The sequence below is a fragment of the Tympanuchus pallidicinctus genome, unplaced genomic scaffold, assembly GCF_026119805.1.
Source record: "Tympanuchus pallidicinctus isolate F22 unplaced genomic scaffold, pur_lepc_1.0 scaffold25, whole genome shotgun sequence".
NCBI classification, from domain to species: Eukaryota; Metazoa; Chordata; class Aves; order Galliformes; family Phasianidae; genus Tympanuchus; species Tympanuchus pallidicinctus.
In genome coordinates this window covers 8,786,362-8,806,442 of record NW_026294742.1, presented here as the reverse complement: position 1 = coordinate 8,806,442, position 20,081 = coordinate 8,786,362, and the positions used below count along the sequence as shown (strand labels likewise).

Genomic DNA, 20,081 nt, shown 5'->3' with positions numbered 1-20,081 from the left:
CCAGGCTCACGTTCCATTTGGAGGCACAGACTGCTCCAATAAAGGATGGGGAGGGAAAAACGAGGACATCGGGGCTAAACTGATGTAAAGAGGGGGAAAGCTGAGGCGTGCCGCACGACGGGGACGCAGGTCGGGTGTGGAGACCAGCTGTGTGATAGCGAGCCGGTGGCTCTGAGCAGCTCCTCTCGGTAGGAACGCTGCAGCAGAGGGCACCACAAAGCAAGCAAATCTCCGCTCGGAGCTAACAGCTGGCGGAGCGCCGCAGAGGTGCCGGAAGGGAGCACTCCCCAACTTCAGCTCGCTGTAAGCAGCGGGCAGCGAAACAAGCCCAGAGATCACGCAACCCGCCGTCGCTGCGGTTCGCGTCCGCTGTCGTTGCGGCGCAGGGGCCCGACGGCACGCGGACCATCGCTGCGGTAACAGCCGAGCTCTCGTAGCTCCGGGCGGCGCCCCCAGCGGAGCGGAGCGGAACGGCACGCACCGCCCGGACCTCCCGCAGGCGGCAGCGCGGGGCACCCCCGGCCCTGAGCGCAGCGGCCGCCCCCGCGAGGCGACCGTGACGGCACGGCGGCCGCTCCCGCCCCTCCCCGCCCCTCGACCGGTGCCGGCGGAGGGGAGTTTCCAGGAAGTGGCCATATTGGATCCATTCAGCCGCAGCCACTCGGGGCGGGCAGAGCCCCGCGCCGCGCTCAGCTCCGGCCATGGCCGCCACCGACCTGGAGCGCTTCTCGGTGAGGAGCGGGGCGGGTTGGGGGCTGCGGGCGGCTCCTGGCGCCGGCGGGGCGAGGAGCGCTGCCCGGCGTTGTGTAACGGCGGTGGGACGCGGGCTGCCCGCATCGGCACGGCGGGCTGTGCGGGGCTGTGCTTGCTGCGGGAGGGCTGTGCGAGCTCCGCAGCCCGGTGGCGCCTCTTGAGGGCTTGTAGCTATAAAAACCTCTTTCCAGCACGAAATAGCGGAGCTCCGAAGCGAGGACTGCTGAGCGTGATGCTGCTAAATCAGCGGGAGCGGCGGCGGTTCCCGGATCGCCGGCGTGCTGCCCGGGCTCGGCCCTGCCGCCCTTCCCTCTGTGGCTGCTGCTTGCCAGCAGCCTCCAACTGCTGCGTTCCTCCCGGCCCCGAAGTTTCCATCTCGGAATTGAATTTGCAGGAGCGGAGCTGACCCGAAACTCGCGCCGCGTACAGCGCGCTGTGGGCTCCTTTCTTAGCGGGGAATGCTGCTGAGCTCCGGGCGGGCGGTTGGTGCGGAGCCCCGGAGGCAAAGCGCGGAGCAGCGAAGCGGGGCTGCGTTGGTTCGGTGTATAAATACCCGTAAGGCCGCCTCGCTGTGCCAGCCTCGCTGTGCCAGCTGGTGCTGCTCGGCTTTTCTTAGGTGTTACAGAGCCCTAAATGCTGCCGAGCCTGGGTGCGAGCCAATTTAATTTAGGTGTCTTCGGTGCGGGTACTTCGGTGCTCGGTGTGCTTACATCCATGTGCTGTCGCTTTTTTTTTTGTCTTAAATAAAAGTTCCTAAGTGCTTTTGGCTCCCACTGGAGCAGAGTGAGATGGCTGAACTGCAGCGTGAATTCAGCGCCCAACTCCATTAGTGGGAAATCTTCTGATGGTGTACGGGGGCAGAGATGGGCTGGGGGGGTCCTGCAGCCCGTGGGTTCCTCGGCTGCTCTTTGCCTTTGGGCTCGTTGGTCCGGGGCTGTGGTACAGCGTGCTGGCTGAGCAGCATCTCCTCTCAGTCTGATGCAGGGCTGAGTGCTGCCCTGCTCGCTCTGCTCCCTCCATCCTCAGTGCCCGCTCTGCCTCTGCTGCTGCTCCCCCAGCAGAACCGTGGGCACCTCCCGGTGGAGATGTTCCACTCGTTTGTTCAGTGGTCCTCAGAGCTTTCTGGGTGTCACTCTGTGGTGCCGTGCCTCAGTTTCCTGAGTGTAATTTTGAATGGGAATGGTTTGCTGCTGCCAAGAAGAAGTGATGATATTTGTTTTCACCAGCTGTTTGTATCTGCGGGGGGAAATAATGTGTGTCAAAACCTCCTCCAGAGGCTTTTTTAACAGTAATCCCACTTTTTGGGTTGGTGAGGCTATTTTTAACTGTCCAGCTGACATTGACCTCCTGGAACATTGAACATTGACCTCCTATCCAAACTCCTTAGTTGGGATAATGTGTTCAGAAAACTCCCCTTGCACAGTCCTGCCAAGCACCTCTGCCCCCAGCACAATACAGCTCCCTTGAGGTGCTGCTGTTGGAAATGCCCAACAAAATAAATAAAGGAAGCTGGGCTCTGAGCAGCAGGATCACACCAGCCTTGCTCAAGTCAACCTTTGTTTCTGTGAATGTCGTGCCTTTGTTTTTGTCAATGCTGTGTTTGTGAGACGTTGGCTGGGCTGCCCTGGGAATGTGCCACACCACTGCCTTGCTGGGGACCTGAGCTGCAGGCATGGTGCTGAGCAGAAAGAAAGCTGATGAGTAGCTGGGGGTGGCATCTCAGCCACACTCAGATTCACTAACAGCTCACTTTGAGCAGAAACTAATGACTTTATGTAATCTGGGCTCTGTGTATGGCAGTTTGGGTCAGTTGTGAAATGCTTCATCATCAGAGCTTCCCCATTCAGGACCATTCACTGCCACGTGCAGCGGTGCTGGAGTGGGTGCTGGCAGTGTTAGCAAAGGTATGGAGAGCAGAAGGCAGAATGTGCTTGAAATGCGCCAGGGAGATCCAGAAGCCTTGTAGGAAGCTGGCAAATCTGGAAAGAGAAATGAGGGAAAAGCAACTGGAGATGCGTGGGAGAGTAAATGGGATGAGATGTGAGACCCAGGCTGGTAGACAGCTTTGCTTTAGTGGTGCTTTTGCAACCACCAAATGTTGTTAGTTCTGTCTTTTCAAGCAAAACCCTTCAGCCTCCTGGGATGCTGTCTCTCTCAGGACTGAATGAAGCATCTCACGGAGGTTCAAAGGCTGTTCCTTGAGCTTGAGACTGAGCTGTGTGTATGTGAGGAGGGGCAGATGCATTCAGCCTTCACTTTGGACTGAGAATAAGGATTGAGCGTTACACTGTAAGTTGTGCAAGTGTCACAGCTGATTGCTTTTTGTGCCCACTGTGGCTCTGTGTGTGGGCAAGGGCTCTGCGGAGATCGGCGCTTAGTGAAGAGAGTTCTGGATGTGTGCACAGGGTGCTGCTTAGAAGGTTTTATCAGAAAAACCACTGGGAACCTCTGCACTGTGCCTGTCCCTGCCGTAGCTGCTTGGGTTGTGATAAACTTCATGCATTGCTGCTGCTGTTTTCTGGAACCTCGTGTTTTCTTCCCTGATTGCCTGCATGGCTGAAAGCTCCTCCATGTGAGGGCCAGCATTACGTGCCTTTGCCCGTGGAAGGGTGGGCTGAGGACAGTTCTGTGTGCCTTGGCTATGGCAGTGCGGTTGCCAGAGGCCATGTGACGGCTGATCCTAAACATAGGCTTACAATCAAATGCTTGAGGAAGATGTTTCCATCACTCAATTACAATGGAAATCGGGGTTTGCTTGGACTCGGACATCCCTCCTTCCCCCCACCTTGTTATTTGCCCATTCAGAGCCACTATTTGGAAGTTCCAGGGTTAAACTTTCTGGGTTGTGTTTTGTGGGTGTGTGCTTTTTTTTTTTTTAGCTTTATGATGAGCTCCCATTTGGAAGAAGTCATTCAGGTGTTCCCCCATGCAGAGCTGAACAGAAGCGACAGATTTTTCTCCGGGCTGCTAACGATGTGCCCCAGGAAGCAGCGCAGTGGGAGCAGCCCCTGTCCCTCTGTGCCCTGGCAGCCATTCTGCTGCTTTGGGAAGGAGGGTGGGAAGTGCTGTTCCATGGCAGCAGGCAGATCGGTAGCTGCCTCTCTTTTCCTGCAGTCCCTCCTGGGGAAGATTGCCTGTCCTCATGCAGGAAGCCAGCTCTGACTGTTTCAACCACAGGACCAATTAACCCGACCACAGTCCGCTGCAGTTAAACACTTATTTGGAATGTATGTGCTGGGAACAAACGTTGCCCAGGAAAAGATTTTTGTATGCTTTCCTACCCCGCTGCGGTGCTGTCGGCGAATCCAGAGCATCTCTTCCTCTTGCAAAAGAGATGCAACGCGTTGTTCTGCGTGGGAGCTCTGGAGCTGCTCTTACCCGCTCGTAATCACAGCGAGCGCCGAGGCGGTGGGTGGAAGGACGTGAGCTGGCAAATGCTGGAGCCGAGCGTGCCCTCTGCGTCGGCAAAACAAATGAAGCCTGAAGAATAACTCTTTCAGGAGGCCGGAGCAGCATCAGGACTCATTGTTAGTGCTGTGGTGGCAGCTGTCAGCCCGTCCCCAGTGTTGCTGGAAGGCCAAAAGCTCCCTAAATGCTGTCTTCTGTAGGAGAATGCCGGCGCTGTCACCAGCTGCGGTGAGAGGCGCAGCCCCATCTCCGGGTGCCCCCGCTGTCCCTGCCCATGCGGTGCCCTCAGATGTCTGCAGGAGCCACTGCAGATGTGGTCGTCTCCCTCCTCCTCGTGCTCCTCTGGCTCAGAGGTTGGGAGGGGAAGAAATGGCATGATGCTGAATCGGCCTCTCCTGCGTTGTGCAATGAGGGGGAGGCAACGGGAGGGGTGCAGGTGGAGGTGTGTATGTGGAACGTGTCCTGGCAACGTTGGGGCTGTGGGCAGGAGGGGTGCCCTGCTTGTTTTGGATTAGTTGCAGTCTTTAGAAATAGTGTTGCCCCGTCCCATGCTTAGTTTTGATTGTGGGGGCTGTGTGCACACACAAAGCCTGCCTGTTCCTCACCTTCTCCACATGTATGCATGCCATGAGCTCTGGGTTTATACCTGAAACTTGACATTCATATATTCGAGGCAGTGGATGGTTAGGAGAGCTCCATTCAGCAGCTGAAGTGAGAAGAATTCCTAAGTCCAAGGCTTTTCCTCAGTCCTGGCCAGCTCAGGCTTCCTCCCAGAGCCTCACCTCCAGTGTGGGACCTCTGTATGCATAGGTGGATCCAGGCTGGGGGTCAGTGCTCTGAAATGGTGTGACAGCATCCAGAGGGCTGTGGCAGGGAGAACTGCGTGCTTCATCCCCAGTCATCACCTCCAGCCTGCGGGCAGAACGTGGGGTCGGGGCTTTGGAGGCACCGCTGCATTTAGATGTCCAGATTCCTTTGTGAAGCCAGAAAGCATCCGTCTCCCACACACATGAAATTCCAGAGATGTCAAACAGCTGGAGAGAGGTTCCCATGGAGCACCCTGCCTCAGGGCCAGAAATGGAAAGCTGTTCCTCCTGGTGCGGTTTCAAAACCAGATGATGGCAGGAAGCTGCGGGGCTGCAGCCCATGCTGCATTTCTGCTGAGCTCTTTGGGCTTTTTCATCCTCCTGGAGCATGAGGTGCTGTGTTGAGCCCGTGCCACCTCTGCATGACGTGTGCAGGGAAACACGTGGGGAATGTCTGCAGAGCTCTCCCCAGGCAAGGAGCATTCCGGCTGGTTCCTGCTGTAACCAGGGGCAGGATGCAGCCCTTGGCTTCCACGTGGCCTGGAGCTCTACAGGAGGAGATCTGCTGCCTGCAGCGGGCTGCATGGGCATGCCTAGAGCTGGGGGCTGGTGCAAAGGGCTGGAAATCAAACCGCTGTGCACTGGCACCCAGCACTGCCTGGCTGTGCTGTGCTAAGCAGCGTGCATTGCTGCAGGCTCAGAGCTGCTCGGGTCGGAGGGGTGTCTGTGATCCCTTGTCCATACCCTGCTCACAGCGAGCTGCTCCGGGCCTTGGATCCTAATCTGATTTGGAGCTGTCATTCAGCTCTGTCATGGTAAGAGCATTGCCCAAGGAAGGGCTGCCAGAGCTGGGCCTCCCAGGAGCTCTGTCCTTGTCTATCTGTTCTGGCCTGCGGTGGTGGGTATGGGTTTGTGCCATCGTTTCAGAGACACTGAAGAGTCCTTTCAGGTTATCCTTTGCTATACATTTAATTTTATTTTTCCATTGTTGAGTCTTCCAATTAAAGGCATTCTGTGCTAATATGCTCTGATGCCTTCTGGAGGCATGTTAATGGGGCATCTAGCAGTCAGCTCGTTATGATGATGACCATATTTGTGAGACTTCTCATCCAGGCAGTACCACAAAGAGCCCTGTCCAGGTGTGGAGAGGGCTGTTTGTGGAGATGCTGTGGGATGGTTTCCAGGCAGCCGGAAAAAAGTATGCAGCGATGCCCAGAACTCTTGGGTTCCCACTACAACATCCCTGTTCCCTTGTCTAACAATATAAGGAATCGTTTTTATTGTAATTGGGCAATACGTTCTGGAAACGTATGTGGGAATTCGACATGTTTATTTTAAGTGGTAACTAAAACAAATAGTTTTGGTGGCCGATATCCAGCATGGCTGGGTAATGACATGGTGGGGATCCAGATCTTTCTTTCCTTGCGAACACATCTTTTTAACAGCCCCAACCCTTCCTGTGCCACTCCTTACAGGTAGGCTCCGTTTCTTGGCATTGTCCCATATCTGTCTGCATGTGCCCAGCTGGGATCAATGAGGATGTCCTCTCCTCGTGGTCAGAAGGAGGGGAGGGCACAGATGGGCAAGTGGGAGCTGAGAGTGCATCTGCTGCGTGGGGTGAGCATGGGAAAGTCCTGTGCTAGATAAGGGGTGAGCTCAGCGTTCTGCTGGCCTTGGTTGACTGAGCAGTTCCATTGCATTGGAAGGCTGAGCACACTGTGGGTGAATAACCTTGGGAAGGAGCGGGCTGGGGGGGTTGGTGTGTGCTTGTTTGTCTGCCATGGGGTTCTTTGTAAACAGAGTGAAGGGAAAGCTGTGTTTGTGTTCTGGACTCCGCTTTCTTGGTTTTGAATAGCTCTTGGGAGATGGAATTCTCAGGCTGCTGAAAAGCTGAACTTTCTCATCCTTTAAGGTCATTTCGGAGGAAATGTCTCTCATTTTTGGTCCCACAGTCGTCACTGTTGTAACCGACTTTCCTCCTTCTCCAGGCTGTGTTCATGTTTGCAAAACATTGTGTGCATAATGCCCGGCAAATCCTGTTTTGCTTTGTTGTAAACTCCCATCCAGGACTTACGTGATAGGGACGAAACACGTGTTAATCCTCTCTCAATTAAGAAAGACCTTGCAATTAATTAGTAAGACTTCTCAACAGTCTTAGGGAAATGATGAAACAACAGATTATGAAAAGGAAACATGTGGAATTTTGTTTTTAGCAGGAAAAGCTCTGAGCGAGGTTAGAGGCAGAAGCAGTCTGTTTGTTTGCAGAAAATTAAAACTGATGTTGCATTCACAGGTTGGGAATGTATCATCTTAGTGTGTGTTGTGTAAGGAAGATGAGAAGCGCTGCGCTCCCTTCAGACTCAGCTCTGGAAGTCAGCAGAGTGATGCTTTAGGCCCGTGCCAGCTCGTTTGGTTCTGTTAGAGATGTGTGGGATTCTTATTTTACCTCTCAGAGCAAGGAAGGCTGTGAGGCTGTGCTGCAGCTCAGCTCTGCACTGAGCAGAAGACAGTTGCCTGCCCAGTGCTGTGCAGAGCTTGCCTGCTTCCCTGGGAGCTGCGGGGACACAGGGAGAGCTGTGAAGCACCGTTGTGCTTTGCTGTTGTTTTTTGTTTGTGGGAGAAGCATCACTTCAGGCAACGTAACCTTCAGCCCTGAAGGGGAGAAGCTCAGTTTTCTGTCTTCTGTCTCCATGATGCTGAGCAGCTTTCATTTCTGTTTGACACATCTTGGTGGTGACTCCATCACTGCTTCTCCTGCAAAGTTTTGCCTGCCTGGAGCGCAGCTGGGAGGAGTGTGAATAAAGACTGGAGTGTCTGGGAACATTCTTGGCATTCTTTGCAGAGCGGTTTAAAGGGGGGCTGGCAACTGTTGGTTGTGTTGTTGTTTTGTTTTTTTTTTCCCAATGTGAGGTTTTCATTGGGGGAGATGGCAGCGTGGGCTGGGAGCATGCAGTGGGAAGCCTGCAGCAGCTGGAGGTGTTCAGCTGCAATGCTGCATCCAGGGAGGGATGGCTCAGGTGTGGTCCAGCATGCAGTGTGATGGAAAAGAGGTAGAAGTGAGGGCTGCTGGGGTTCTCCCAGCCATTGCTGGAGTGCTGGGCATCACAGTGTTGCAATCAACAGCTCATAGTGCTGCCGTGCCACAGCAAGGAAAACACTTCTGCCTTCCCTGCAAAGACACAGCTCACGCTGTCTGAGCTGCATCCTGTCTGACCAGCAGAAATGGATCAGTGAGAGGCAGCAAAGTGAAGCAGGCAGCTGTTCTAAGAGAAGCAGTAAATCGGCGTAAAACCCACGTTTAAAGTTCTCTCTCTGTTTTCCTTCCCCCAGCCCTCCACGGCTTCTTACAAAGCAGTAAGGATCTGGAATTTTAAGCACATGCTTAAGATTAACTGAGAATGTTCAGGCTTGAGTATGTGCTTGCACTCGGCAAATCTGCTCGAGATTAGGTGGCATTTCTGTGCAAGGACTTTAGCTGAAGCGATGCTGAGGTCTCCCACGATCAGCCCCAGTGGCAAGTTTGCTTCCTTCCATCCCCAGCACTGCAGGAGACGTACCTGAGCCCCCTGCCCAGACCCAGCATCCTTGAGCTTGGCAAAAGGAACATTTTCTTCCTGAAAACTTGAGTCTGTCCTGCCTGAGTGTGTGCTGGCTGCTGGTCCCTTGCAGATGTCAAGTGGCTTTCGTTGGGAATGTCCAGAGATGAGGGAGAGCTTCAGAAAGCCTGATTTGTCATCACTGTCAGCACTGATCCAGAAACTGGGCCACGTCCCAGGGAGTGCCTGCTGGGACAGAGCAGCTGAGTTTGGCATCTGGCGTTGTTTGCCCACAAGTCTCGAGGCAGGTGCTTAAGTGCTCCGTGACTCAGTTTCCTTGTGCAATGGGGATAGAGCAGCAGTGTCTGAGCAGGACCTTGCAGTGAGGTGTGTCTGGGGGAGGCCCCTCAACATTCCATCTGGCCCCTGCAGCGCTGCTGGGGCCCGCAGTGCCCGGGTGCCAGCATGGCAGTGTGTGGGGCCAGCAGCCACGTGGGTTTGAAAAGCAGCCACGTCTCGCTCAGCCCTCCCTCAGCTTAGCTGTAACTGAGGCTCCCTGTGTCACAGCTGGATGATTTCCTGGTTCCATGCATTTCCACCGAGGAAACAAGGGAAGAGCATTTCATAAACCCCATTGGCATTTGTATTAAATCCCTGTGTTTCATGCCCTGTTGTGGATTGTGGACTAGGAAGCAGGAAACAAAAGACGTTGTGCTGTGCAGCGGCCCCAGCTGTGCTGGGTGCAGGGTGGGCTCCTGCAGCGCTGACTGCTGCATCCCTGCTCTTCCTCTCCCTGATCCCATCGGGGAGCTGCAATCTGTCTGCTAGCACTGCTTTCTTGTTGCATTTTGATTTGATTGTAAATTGCAGGGTGCCTGGCATGCTGCTCCGTGACTCCCGTCTGCCCACAACTATTTCCAGTGCTGCAGAGCTGGCAGGTGGGGGTAGGGGTGCCTGACTGTGCCTGGGCAGGAGGGGAGCCGTGCTGCGGGGTCCTGCAGGATTTAAGTTCCAAATGTAAACTTGGCTGGAGGTATTGATGAACCCAGAAGCCCCCAGAAGTGGGAATTGAAGCACTGTGGAAAATAACGTGCAGAGATTGTTGCCTCTTATTGATAAGTACGCACGTGTGTAAAATGTGAATGGAAAAAGCTCAAGGAGAGAGGAACATGAAATCCTGTTGGCTCTGGGCTCCTGGGACATGAAACGTTCCCCCCCCAATGGCTGTGGCTCTGCCTGCAGCCCAGAGAGCCACTCTCTGGCTGTACCTGGGCTGGAGCTCATGGTGGCAGCCCATGTTGCTTACAGAAAGAAGAAAGGCCTTTGCTGCTTTGGAAGATGTCTTCCAAGATGCCTTGGAAGATGTCAGCTATTTATCTTTCCTGTGTTTAGTTGGGCTTTGGAAAGGGACAAAGGCACTGTCAGCACAGGAAAGTGCTGCGTTACCTCATCCGTCGCAGCTTGAAGGCTCTGCACTCTGCTCACAGTTTGGCTGAGAAGCAGCAGTGCAGTTTTTCTGGGGGTTTCACTCTTGGTTTTACAGAGCAGTTCACACATTGCTGCTGTGTCTGCTGCATCGAGGCATCCGGCGTTGTCTGATGCAGAGAAATACAAGCGTGTGTCACTGAAAAGCATTTCGTGTCAAGATCAATTGAGGAATGATACCACTCTATTTATTTATTTCATTTTTAAAGTAATTGGTGTCAGAATGGTCTTTTATGCTCCAGTCCTGGTCAGTTCATTCTGCTCCCAGTGTGACAGCAAGGAGGACAAGGGCAGTGCATGGAAGGCTGATCCCCTTGGGTTGCACAGGCAGAAGCCACTTCTCCTGGGAGCAGCCGTTGGACCATGTGGTGATGCAAATTGAAACTGATGCAAATTGGGAGGTGAAGCAAGAAGAGACTGGAAGCAGGAAAGCCGTGATCAGTTTTTTTTTCTATTTTTAAAGCATTGCAGGAGCGTTGGTTGTTGCTCCTTCTCCTCATGTTTCCTTAATCCCTGTTTCTTCTAATTGGCATGTGGGTACTGTAGTGACTCCTCATAGGGAGCCAGATTTAGAAACAGAGAACTCGGTCTGATTGTGTTTCTCCACTGCCTTTTCCATCTCCCTTGCAATAAGAGGGCAAATGACATCTTCCAAGGAAGTGGTTTGTGGCCAGCTGCCTTGTTCCTGCTGTGACACTGTGCTGCAGATGGGCTTAGGAAGCCAGTGTGGGTTTGAAATGCTGCTTTCGGTTCCCTGGTGCAGCTGCAGGAGTGGGCTAGCGTGCTGTCATGCATCCTCCAGCAGGGCCAGGTGAGCCCGGTGCTGTACAGCAGGCTCCAAGTGCTGTGATTTGAGGTTTGCTTTTGGTTTCTGTGGTGCCTGGTGAAGCACGGCCACTGCCTGTCTGTCCAATGACTGCAGAGGATCCTGTGATGTTGTTGGACCAGAGCTGGAGATCGATTCTCTCAGGGATGGCCACTGTTCCCATCATGGAAGTGCCCCCAGGTGCCATTTGTGTGCGTGTTGTCAGGATGGATGCAGGATGGAGCATCCATTGCAGGCTTAACGTGTTCCAAGGACTTTGGATTTCAAAATGATCCAGCTCTGCTCTGACTTTCGCTGACTCCTTTGTTTCCCACCGAATTCCAGATTCAAAATAAAGCTCATTCCCTCTTCTCAGCGTTTCAAGCCCTTCCTGTCAGCTCGAGGCACAGGAGATCTTCAAAGAGTGCATTCCTTTAAAGGCTCTGCATAGAACCCCAGGAGCTGCCTGTGGTGGGATGCTGCTGAAGCAAGGTCAGGGCTGCTTTGACAATCCACACTCAGAGCCATTGTGAGCCCTTAAGTACCACGGTGCAAAATGACCATGTGGGCCTCAGGGATGCTTGGCTGCCCCTCAGCTCTTGGCAGCCCAGGGAGGGGTCTCCCACCCAGTGAGCAGCAGTGCAGTGATCTCTCCAGGCTGTGAATGTGGGTCTCACTGGGTGTTGTGAAGGGAGTGCTGCAGGAGCAGAGGGAGCCACGGTGGGTGCTGCTCTCCACAGATGAGTGCACCAAATACTGCAAAGGAGTTGGACTTCTCAGGGAAATTGCATGCATTCGTAAGGCTGTCAAGCTCCTGTAGTTGATGGATTGGACGAGAAGAATAAAATGAAGAGAACCTTTGTTTACTATTATCATTACTGTTTTCCCCTGCTCTTACTGACTCCATTGCAGCAGTTATTGCTGTGCCAACAGCAGGGCTGCCTGGGAGCTGGGATGGAGCTGAGTGTGCTGTGCACAGAGCCAATGGTTTCTGTGCTTTGCTATCGGCAGCGTTTTGGACCCCATCCAGGTTATTATCACTGCTTACAGAAGTAAAAGCAAACTGTGCACTTCAAGGTCACAGACAAAAATATGTCCCTGAAGTTTGGCTTGTTGGCTTGGGGATTTTGGGAGATGATGAGCAGTTTGGGGTAAGAGTATTTTTGTCCTGTAACCAGTGGCTGACCAGAGTAGGGCACAGCCCTGCACCGATGCAATCTTCTCTCTGTCTGAAGCACGACTGAGTTCTCAGTGTCTCCTCTCCTCGCTGGAGCCTATTTTAAACCCAAGCAGCGGTGCTGCCTGTTGCCTGGAAACCTCCTCCGAGCCCAATTGTAGCCATCCGCAGCTCCATTTATTTCCTTTCCAAAGCACCATCCCAGGCTTCTGCTTTGTGCTTTTTGTTTGCTTGGCTTGTTTATTATCTAAACCAAGAAGGAACAAAACTCAGTGACTTTGTGGGAATGTTTTTTTTTGCTTGTCAGCACATTGTGGTGCTGGCAGCTGGAGTTTGGCACCGTGTAAGGGTGTCCAGGCAGAGCAGGGCTGGGAGCAGCCGGAGCTGGGAGGATGGGTGAGACCCAAAGGGACCTCCAGCTCTACCACCATTGGGTCTGGGGGTTCTTATGCTGCTCTGTGACCGTCTCCTTGAAAGGGAAGAAATATCTCAGAGCCCTTTCTGCCCCCAGTTCCTGCAGCTGCCTTGCTGAGCGTGGCCTGGTGTCTCTCCCACAAGCTGGGGGCTCACCATGCTGTCAGCACCCCTCCTGCAGAGCTGTTGGTTGGAGCTTTGTTGTCACTGCAAGCTGACAGATGAATGGAGGGAAGCACAACCTGGAGATTTCTGTGTCTATGGAGCCCTTTTTAATTCACTTAGCATTTGCCTAAACGATTGGCCACCTTGGAGCCTTAATTGGCACAGCCTCTCCCACAGGAAGGATTGAAACAATTGCTGTTTCTGCTTGGGTAGAGGGCACCATCAATCCCAGCGGGATGAAACAGCACTGATTGCAGGAGCCCAACTGCAGTCCTCTGTGGTTCTGCCCAGGGAGCGCAAGGGGAGCACTGTCCCTGGGTCACAGCGAGCTGGTGGCAATCCAGTGGGCAGCAGAGAGTTGGAAGGCGAGGTGTAGCCGCTGTTTCAGCTGTTTGCAAGCAGTCCTTGTGATATGAATGGCGCATTTTGCAAAAGGGAGAATGTTGCTTTGTTCTCCCAAAGGCGGCACTGAAGGAGGCTTTGAGTCGAGATGCAGTTGAAAGGTTCATGGTTTACTGTTGGCTGTTTGTGTTGTTTGTTTTAAAGAAATCGTGTTGCAGAGCAGAGAGATGCACGAGGCTCATCGAGTCACTGCTTGAACTCAGTGTTCAGACTCTTCTCTGGGTGCTCTGCAGCATCCTGGACAAGGTGCTGGGGTGCTAAGGCTGAGGTGTGGGGGATGGATGCTTCTTCCATCCCCATCTTTCACTCAGTGCTGATGACTGAGAACAAACAGACCTATATACCAAAGAAACCGAGAGGGAATGAGTCATGCCCTGATGCGTGTATCTTTGCTTCTTTAGGGAAGGAGAAGAGCACTGTAGAGGCTGCAGATTGTGGCATGGTCACTGGGTTCGGGCACTGTTATTTAGTTGGGCAGAAGGTTGGCAACGTGATGAAATATTTCTGCTTATCTGAACTCTCCCATTAGCCGTTAGGAACAGAAGGACCTTCTGTCAACCCCTCTCTTCTGGACCTGCTCTGCCATTCTGTACAGCAGGAGCACAACCCACCCCCAGAGCCCCCCCACCCCGTGTCACTTGGGCTGGGTTTGCTCCGTGGTGCCCAGCACAGTGCAGTGATGTTGAAAGCAGAACTGGTTTAGTTCTGTAGTGCTTTGCACGTGGGCCATCTGTGGCTTTGCTGCGGAGGAGTCTTGGACTCTGCCAGACGATCCGTGGACGTTTATTGCCTTTGTATCTAAGCAGCACTTCCCGTACAGGTGACCAGCTCTGTCCTGCTCCGGGGGAGGGAGGAGACAGAAGGAAGAACAACGTGTGTATGGGGGAGGCAGGAACGGGAACTGCAGAGAAACAGTGGAAACTGCGTGGTCACAGATGGTAAAGCGAGAGGGTTCCTCATCCTGACTGGGCTGGAAGCGTGAGCAAACAAAATCACGCTGCTCATGACATAGCAAGGGAAACAGATCGAGTGCTTGGGGAGAACACAGAGCTTGTCTGCCTGGATTCAGGGCTGGAGGAGTTGAGAAAATAAAATGGAGGAGGAAAAATGAGGGCTAAAACGCACATAATGGGTTTTCCCTGGTTAACCTCTCCCAGCTGCACGCAGTTGGAATTCATGTTAGAGGTTCCTTGCTTTGTAGCCTGTAACTTAGCTCTGTCTGAGGCGGTTCCCCGTTAGGGCTGATGTCTGTCTGTCATTTTTCTGTTGGCTGTCAGAGGATTCGAGATGAGGCACAGCAGCGCAAGGTGTTGTGGCAGTGCTGGGCTCTGAGCAGCGGCTCTGCGGTGCCCCAGGAAGCAGCTCTTTGTTGGCTTTCTGACCTACTGCTTCTCTGCAGCTCTGCTCACCTGTCTGTTTTCTCCCTCCCAGAATGAAGAGAAGAGGAACCTTTCCCTTGGGGGCCATGTTGGCTTTGACAGCCTCCCGGATCAGCTGGTCAGCAAGTCTGTCACGCAGGGCTTCAGCTTCAACATCCTCTGTGTGGGTGAGCACAGTCCTGCAAGCAGATGGGGGTGGAACGGGCGGTGATGGGGTTGGGACTGTGTTTCCCTATGAGTCCTGCTGGGAAACAGCCCCAGCTGTGACCTTGAGCACGTCAGAGATGCCTGGCTTTGAAAGAACAGCAGCCCATTTCCCACAAAAAGAGCAACAAAAAACAACGTTCCATCCCTCCCTACAAGACAGCACCCAGCCTCCTCACCCTCCTGCTTGGGGTTGAGTGAATCAAATCTCAGAAATGTGATCATCTCTGAGCTGCAAAAGGGATGGGGAGAACAGTTTTTGTAGATTGTGAAGTGTGCATCTTGAGGACCGTGAGCAGCTGCAAGGGGTAGACTTAAAAATAACCTCATTATGCTCTTTTTTTTTAGTTTTGGTATTTCTGTCATTTATCGGTCATGCTGGTTAGAGTGCTAGAAGTGAACTGCTTCCAATGATGAGAGCCTTCCTAGAAGCCCAGAGAGAGGGAGTAGAAGTAGTGGAAGTGATGGACTGCCTGCAGAGCAAGTAGGGCATGGAGGGCTGTTTCCTTGGAAATTTGTCTGTGCTCTCCTGGCCAATAGAGCTGTGTTTTGTGAATGAGGAGTTCAAATAGAGCCCCTTGTGGGTCAGTCTGGAAAAGATCAGTCTCATACATTTACCTGCAGCAGCACTTCAAAGCCATTTCACAGAAAGCCGTGAGCCAAATACTCTGGGCTGGAGCTGGGTTTGTCATGCATTCCAGGTATCCTTCTACAGCTGCTGGAAATGGGGCTTACAGATGGGAAACTTCTGCTCATCTGGCCACTACTTGTTCTCCAAGAACTTCTTTGTCTCTGCTGAGTTTCTCAGTCATCCCCATTTGCCTCCAAAAGCACTCCCCCGTGCATCTCAGGGGTTCAACCCAGCAGAAATGTTTCTGCTGTTAGAAAGATGAAGACACCCTACTTTAGTCTTCCAGCGCCATGCTCTGCTGAAGTGTATAGTGAAAATTCACCGTGGAACAAGGCCTCTAATAACACTGTCATGCCTTGGCTTTCGTGTTGCAGATGCTCATGCAGCATTTTTTGTATTGTTTTCACAGTGTTTTCTGATAAACTTGGTTCTTTGTTCAACTCCTTGGCTGGTCTGGTATAAAGAATCATGGGACAACAGGGCAGCCTTGAGAGAAACAGAAATTATAAGGAGAAACTCCAGTAATCAGAAGTCATATGAGGTGAAACCAGCTGAGTTGCAGACACCATCTCTGGGCTGGGTTGCAACATCTCCTTGTGCAGCTGGAGCTCTTCCGAGCACAGCAGCGCCTCCTGCTCCACCACACAGCTGTAGCTATCTGTACAGGTTATCTGTATGCATGGATTCTCATACCTGTGTTGTTATTTCCTCCAGTTCAGCTGATGTTGTCTGTTGCACGGGTGTCACCAAGCAGAGATGTGCAGTCTGTGATATGTGCAGAACAGCACTGTGCTGGACAGCCTGCATGTGCCAAGGCAGATCTCACTGAGCGCTTGTGTGGAGCTTCCTTTGTGCTCAAAATGAGGAAGAATTCCACCTGCTGCTCCCTGATGTGTTTCTTTAGCTAGCTTCCCACCAAAAAAGGCTGTTTTTCTGCCTGCGGCTTGCAGGCTGTGTGATAAAATCAGTGTGTACACGCGCCTCTGCCTTCTGGTTTGAATGTGCAGCAATGCTTTTCCCTGGGTGATCCAATCCACATTGTCTCTGAACTTTATCATCTGACAGGGCCCAGATTTCCCCTGGCAGAAAAGTGAGCAGGCAGCGGCACAGCCCCAGCACTGCCAGCTAAAGGCAGAGCTGTGCCTTCAGAGGAGAGAGCTGCAGAGCTGGTTTTGGTGCAGCTGCTGCGTGGATGGAGGGAAAAAAGATTACAGCAGAATGGGCTGTAATCCTTTAGTCCTTTGACACACTAACTGTACACGTGAGACCCCAGCACTAGGGGTGTGCAGGAGGGACAGGCTGATGTAAGGCGTCCAGACCAAAGTTCAGCTGCACGGAGAAATCACAAAACTTCCATCTCAACTTTTTCTGCTGTGGAAGGAGATTTTTAGTCCGATAGCAAGTGGTCCTTGCAGATCTGTTTGCCTGTTTCTCTGCGCTGTAGTAGGCACCCTGATTTCCTTCCATATATATCTCTAAATGGGACAAGTCCTCAAGAGACTCCAATGATGAGACAGAGAAAGCAATTAAAAAGCCTGCTAGGGTTAGAAATCCCACAGAAGGGAGTGAGAGGAAACCTCTGTCAGACTTACCTGCCCTTCTGCAGTACAGCAGGACCCATTGCTCTGCACTGAGTGCACTGTATGTCCTGGGCTGCTGCTGTGTTTGGGATTGGCAACACCTGAGCCAGACCATTCTTGCCAATAGGAACAGCTGAGTTTTACTCCATCTCAGTTGAAGGCTCAAAAACACTGTACTAAAACTCTTCTTCTCGGCTTCTCTGGTACAGGTCCCAGGCAAAGTCAGCATTGATGAAGGGGGAAAAATGCATTCTATATTTGCTGAATTTGCTATATTCTATTTGCTGAATGTCCCCTGCTGGGAGGATGAGCTGCATGCTGGCGCAGGAAGCCTTCAAGGATGCTTTGTGACAATTATGTCTGGCCACAAACAATTTGTAGCAACCTTTCACGTTATAATTTAGTTCTGCTCTATAATTAATACCCTTTGAAGTGATAAATTCATGCTGCAGTGAACTGATGACTTCTCATTCCTAGGTGAGACCGGCATTGGGAAATCCACACTAATGAACACACTCTTCAATACCACGTTTGAGACCGAAGAAGCCAGCCACTATGAGAACGCGGTTCGCTTGCGGCCACGGACCTACGACCTGCAGGAGAGCAACGTGCACCTGAAGCTGACCATCGTGGACGCGGTTGGGTTCGGGGATCAGATAAATAAGGACGAAAGGCAGGTCTCGTGCCATCTGCTCGGCTCTTGCAGGCTCCTCTCCGACGTTTTGACACAAGCTGCCCATCGTCCTGCTTGCAGTCCTGCAGGGGTGGTGCCCACGTTTCTGTTAATGTAGAAACTCCCTGCAGTGCCTCTGGTTTTGGGGGCTGGATGCAGGGGGAGCTGGGCAAGGAACCAAAAAGAGATGGGAAAGGTCACATGAGGTCTTTCCTGAGGAATGCGAGCAGTGAACAAGCTGTCCTCAGCACGGGGTTGGGAATTAGCTGCTCTGGCCGTGATTGGTGTCTCTGGGCCTGTCTCATGTAATTACATCTTGTTCAAGCCCCAGGTAGAGGCTTTCTGGGACTCCAAGGTCTCTCCTTGTCATCTGGCGTTGCTGCAGCCAGATGGCTCAGCCCTGCGATCTCTGCACTGTGATCTGTGGAGGTGGTTATTTTCCATGCTCCACTGTCATTAGGCTTTGCAGCGCAGCCTCGGGAGGTTCCAGAAACCTTTGGATTAAAAGGTCTGAGCGTAAAGGCCACGCTTTTCCCTTGTAAGGATAAATTACTTCGATCTTAATCAGTATCATGATATATCTAGGAGAATTCCTTAAGCCTTCAAGCTGTGTGATTTTGATCTCCAGTCTTTGGGTTGCTAATGGTATGGTTTTAGTTACAGGCCGATAGTTGAGTACATTGATACGCAGTTTGAAAATTACTTGCAAGAGGAGCTGAAAATCCGCCGTTCTCTGTTCAACTATCATGACACGAGGATCCACGTCTGCCTGTACTTCATCACCCCCACTGGGCACTCCCTCAAGTCCTTGGACCTGGTGACAATGAAGAAGCTGGACAGCAAGGTAAAAGGTTGGAGACTGGTGTCCCCTTCTGGAAGGGGTGATACTTGTGCTAATACTGCCATGAGGAAGGCTCTGTGCCTTCTGTGTACCAGTGCTGGACACTTCTGCACCTTAGCTGAGCACTTTCTAGGGGTTGGGTAGAACTTGGTCTGCCTTGGTGGTTGATGAGGTCTTGTGCTGCTTTCCTGAAAAACAGCAGGTGGCAAAAGAGCAAGTGGAGAGTTATCCAGATTTGTTCATTTTTATGACAGCCATCGACTGCATCTCTGTCAGCTCTTCTTTAAGAGTGCAGGTGAGGATCATTTGAGATCCTGCAGTTCCTGTGGCAGAGCCCCCTGTGCTACACTGGCCAGCAGGGAGAGGGACTGAGTGCAACCAAGGAGTGAACTTCACAAGAGAGGGGCTGGTGCAGAGGAGGCGAGGGCTGAAGAGAAGTGCTGTCTGTGCCCAATGGTGTGCATGAGCTGCACTGCTGGCAGAGCTGGGCAGTCTGCATAAGCGTTCACAGTGCCTTATGACAGTGTAAATATGATAAGAAACTCACAGGATCATAGGAAATCTAGAAGTGGGTCACGAGAGGGTCCGACTGGGGGCTGTTTGTTTGCACACGAGCAATTGCTGCCTTAGGGAACAGTGGGTTAACCGGCCAACCAGTGATATTCTTGCAGCTCAGAGGAATTTTCTGGCACACTTTTTTGTTCTAACTGGCTTCTAGGGAGCTGCAGGGACGCTTCAAGGGTCACTAATGACAGCAGCATCTCTTCCTATCTTTGCAAGAGTTTCCTGCCTTTAAGAGCAGTCATTAAGCAGCAAGGTGGCCCCTCTCAGATGGCAGATGCTAATCCACTTATGCAGAGGGCAAATGAGGCAACTGGGACCCTGCAGTAACCTGGGGTTGCCCTGAATTGTATGAAGGGAACATGCTCTTCTCTGGCTGTTGATCACATGCAGCGCTATTGGACTTTCCTGGTGGGCACAGCTCCCTTGGCAGTCCCTGCTGCTCGTCCTCACCACCCGGGGCAGCTGCCCTACTTTTCCTTGGCCCTGCTCCACAGCAGGCACTGGCTTCCCATTACAGTGGCCTGCTGGTAACCATGGGGGCTGCTACACTGACTTCATCAAGAATCTGAAAACTTTCCCTTAATAAACTCTGTCTCTTGGTGTTGTGCCAGCATGACATGTTACCAGAAATATGTTTGGAAGAAAGCAGTTGCACAATTCCCCTTGGTGCTGGTGGTCCCACAAAGCCTTTTTCTGCCTTTGGTTCTGCATTCCCTCCTTTTCACATCTCCCTGTGGCTGCTTTTAATGTGGTCCTCGCATAGTACCAAAATAAATCCTTTGTGCTTGTGCAAAGATGGGAACTTTGTGTGCACACAAGCTTTTTATATTCCTAAAGTTCCACTTCAGTGGTCATCTCTGAGTCACGTTATCCATTTGCTCTCATCTCCCTGCTTACCATGGTAAGAACTTCTTGACTTTCATGGCATGTTGGCCTTGCACAGGTGCATACAAAATAACAATAAGCAAATAGAGACCACTGGTCTTTTGTGCATGTCAGGGCTGTGTGTTGCATTAATCCATCAGTGTCATCCTGGGGCTTTGAGATGCGTTCCAGACATTCCCTAAAATACTGACAGTGCTGTGCCCCTTGCCAGTGCACCTGAACTGTTTGCTCTTAGAGGCCAGCATATGTGCAGGGTGGAGCTGGGTGTAAGCAAACCCCAGACAGCTTTGTTTCTGCTCAGGAGCTGCAACAGCAGTGCTTTCTGTGTTGGAGCAGAGAGGCGAGGCACGCTGACTCACATCCACGGTGGTGT

The 20,081-nt window shown here is 52.3% G+C and overlaps 1 protein-coding gene across 2 annotated transcripts in view; it reads left to right on the top strand.

The window, feature by feature from the left end:
• The first annotated feature begins 592 nt into the window (after window positions 1-592).
• Window positions 593-20,081, top strand: part of SEPTIN8 (septin 8) — a 35,094-nt gene continuing 15,605 nt past the window's right edge. The window contains exons 1-4 of one of the 2 annotated variants that reach the window (XM_052689959.1): window positions 593-731; window positions 14,383-14,497; window positions 17,223-17,418; window positions 18,076-18,262. In XM_052689959.1, coding sequence (XP_052545919.1) covers window positions 702-731; window positions 14,383-14,497; window positions 17,223-17,418; window positions 18,076-18,262 — 528 coding nt within the window. In that variant the 5' untranslated portion in view covers window positions 593-701. Of the gene's footprint in view, window positions 732-14,382; window positions 14,498-17,222; window positions 17,419-17,555; window positions 18,263-20,081 lie in introns of those variants that run through there. The other variant, XM_052689958.1, reaches the window with a different exon arrangement.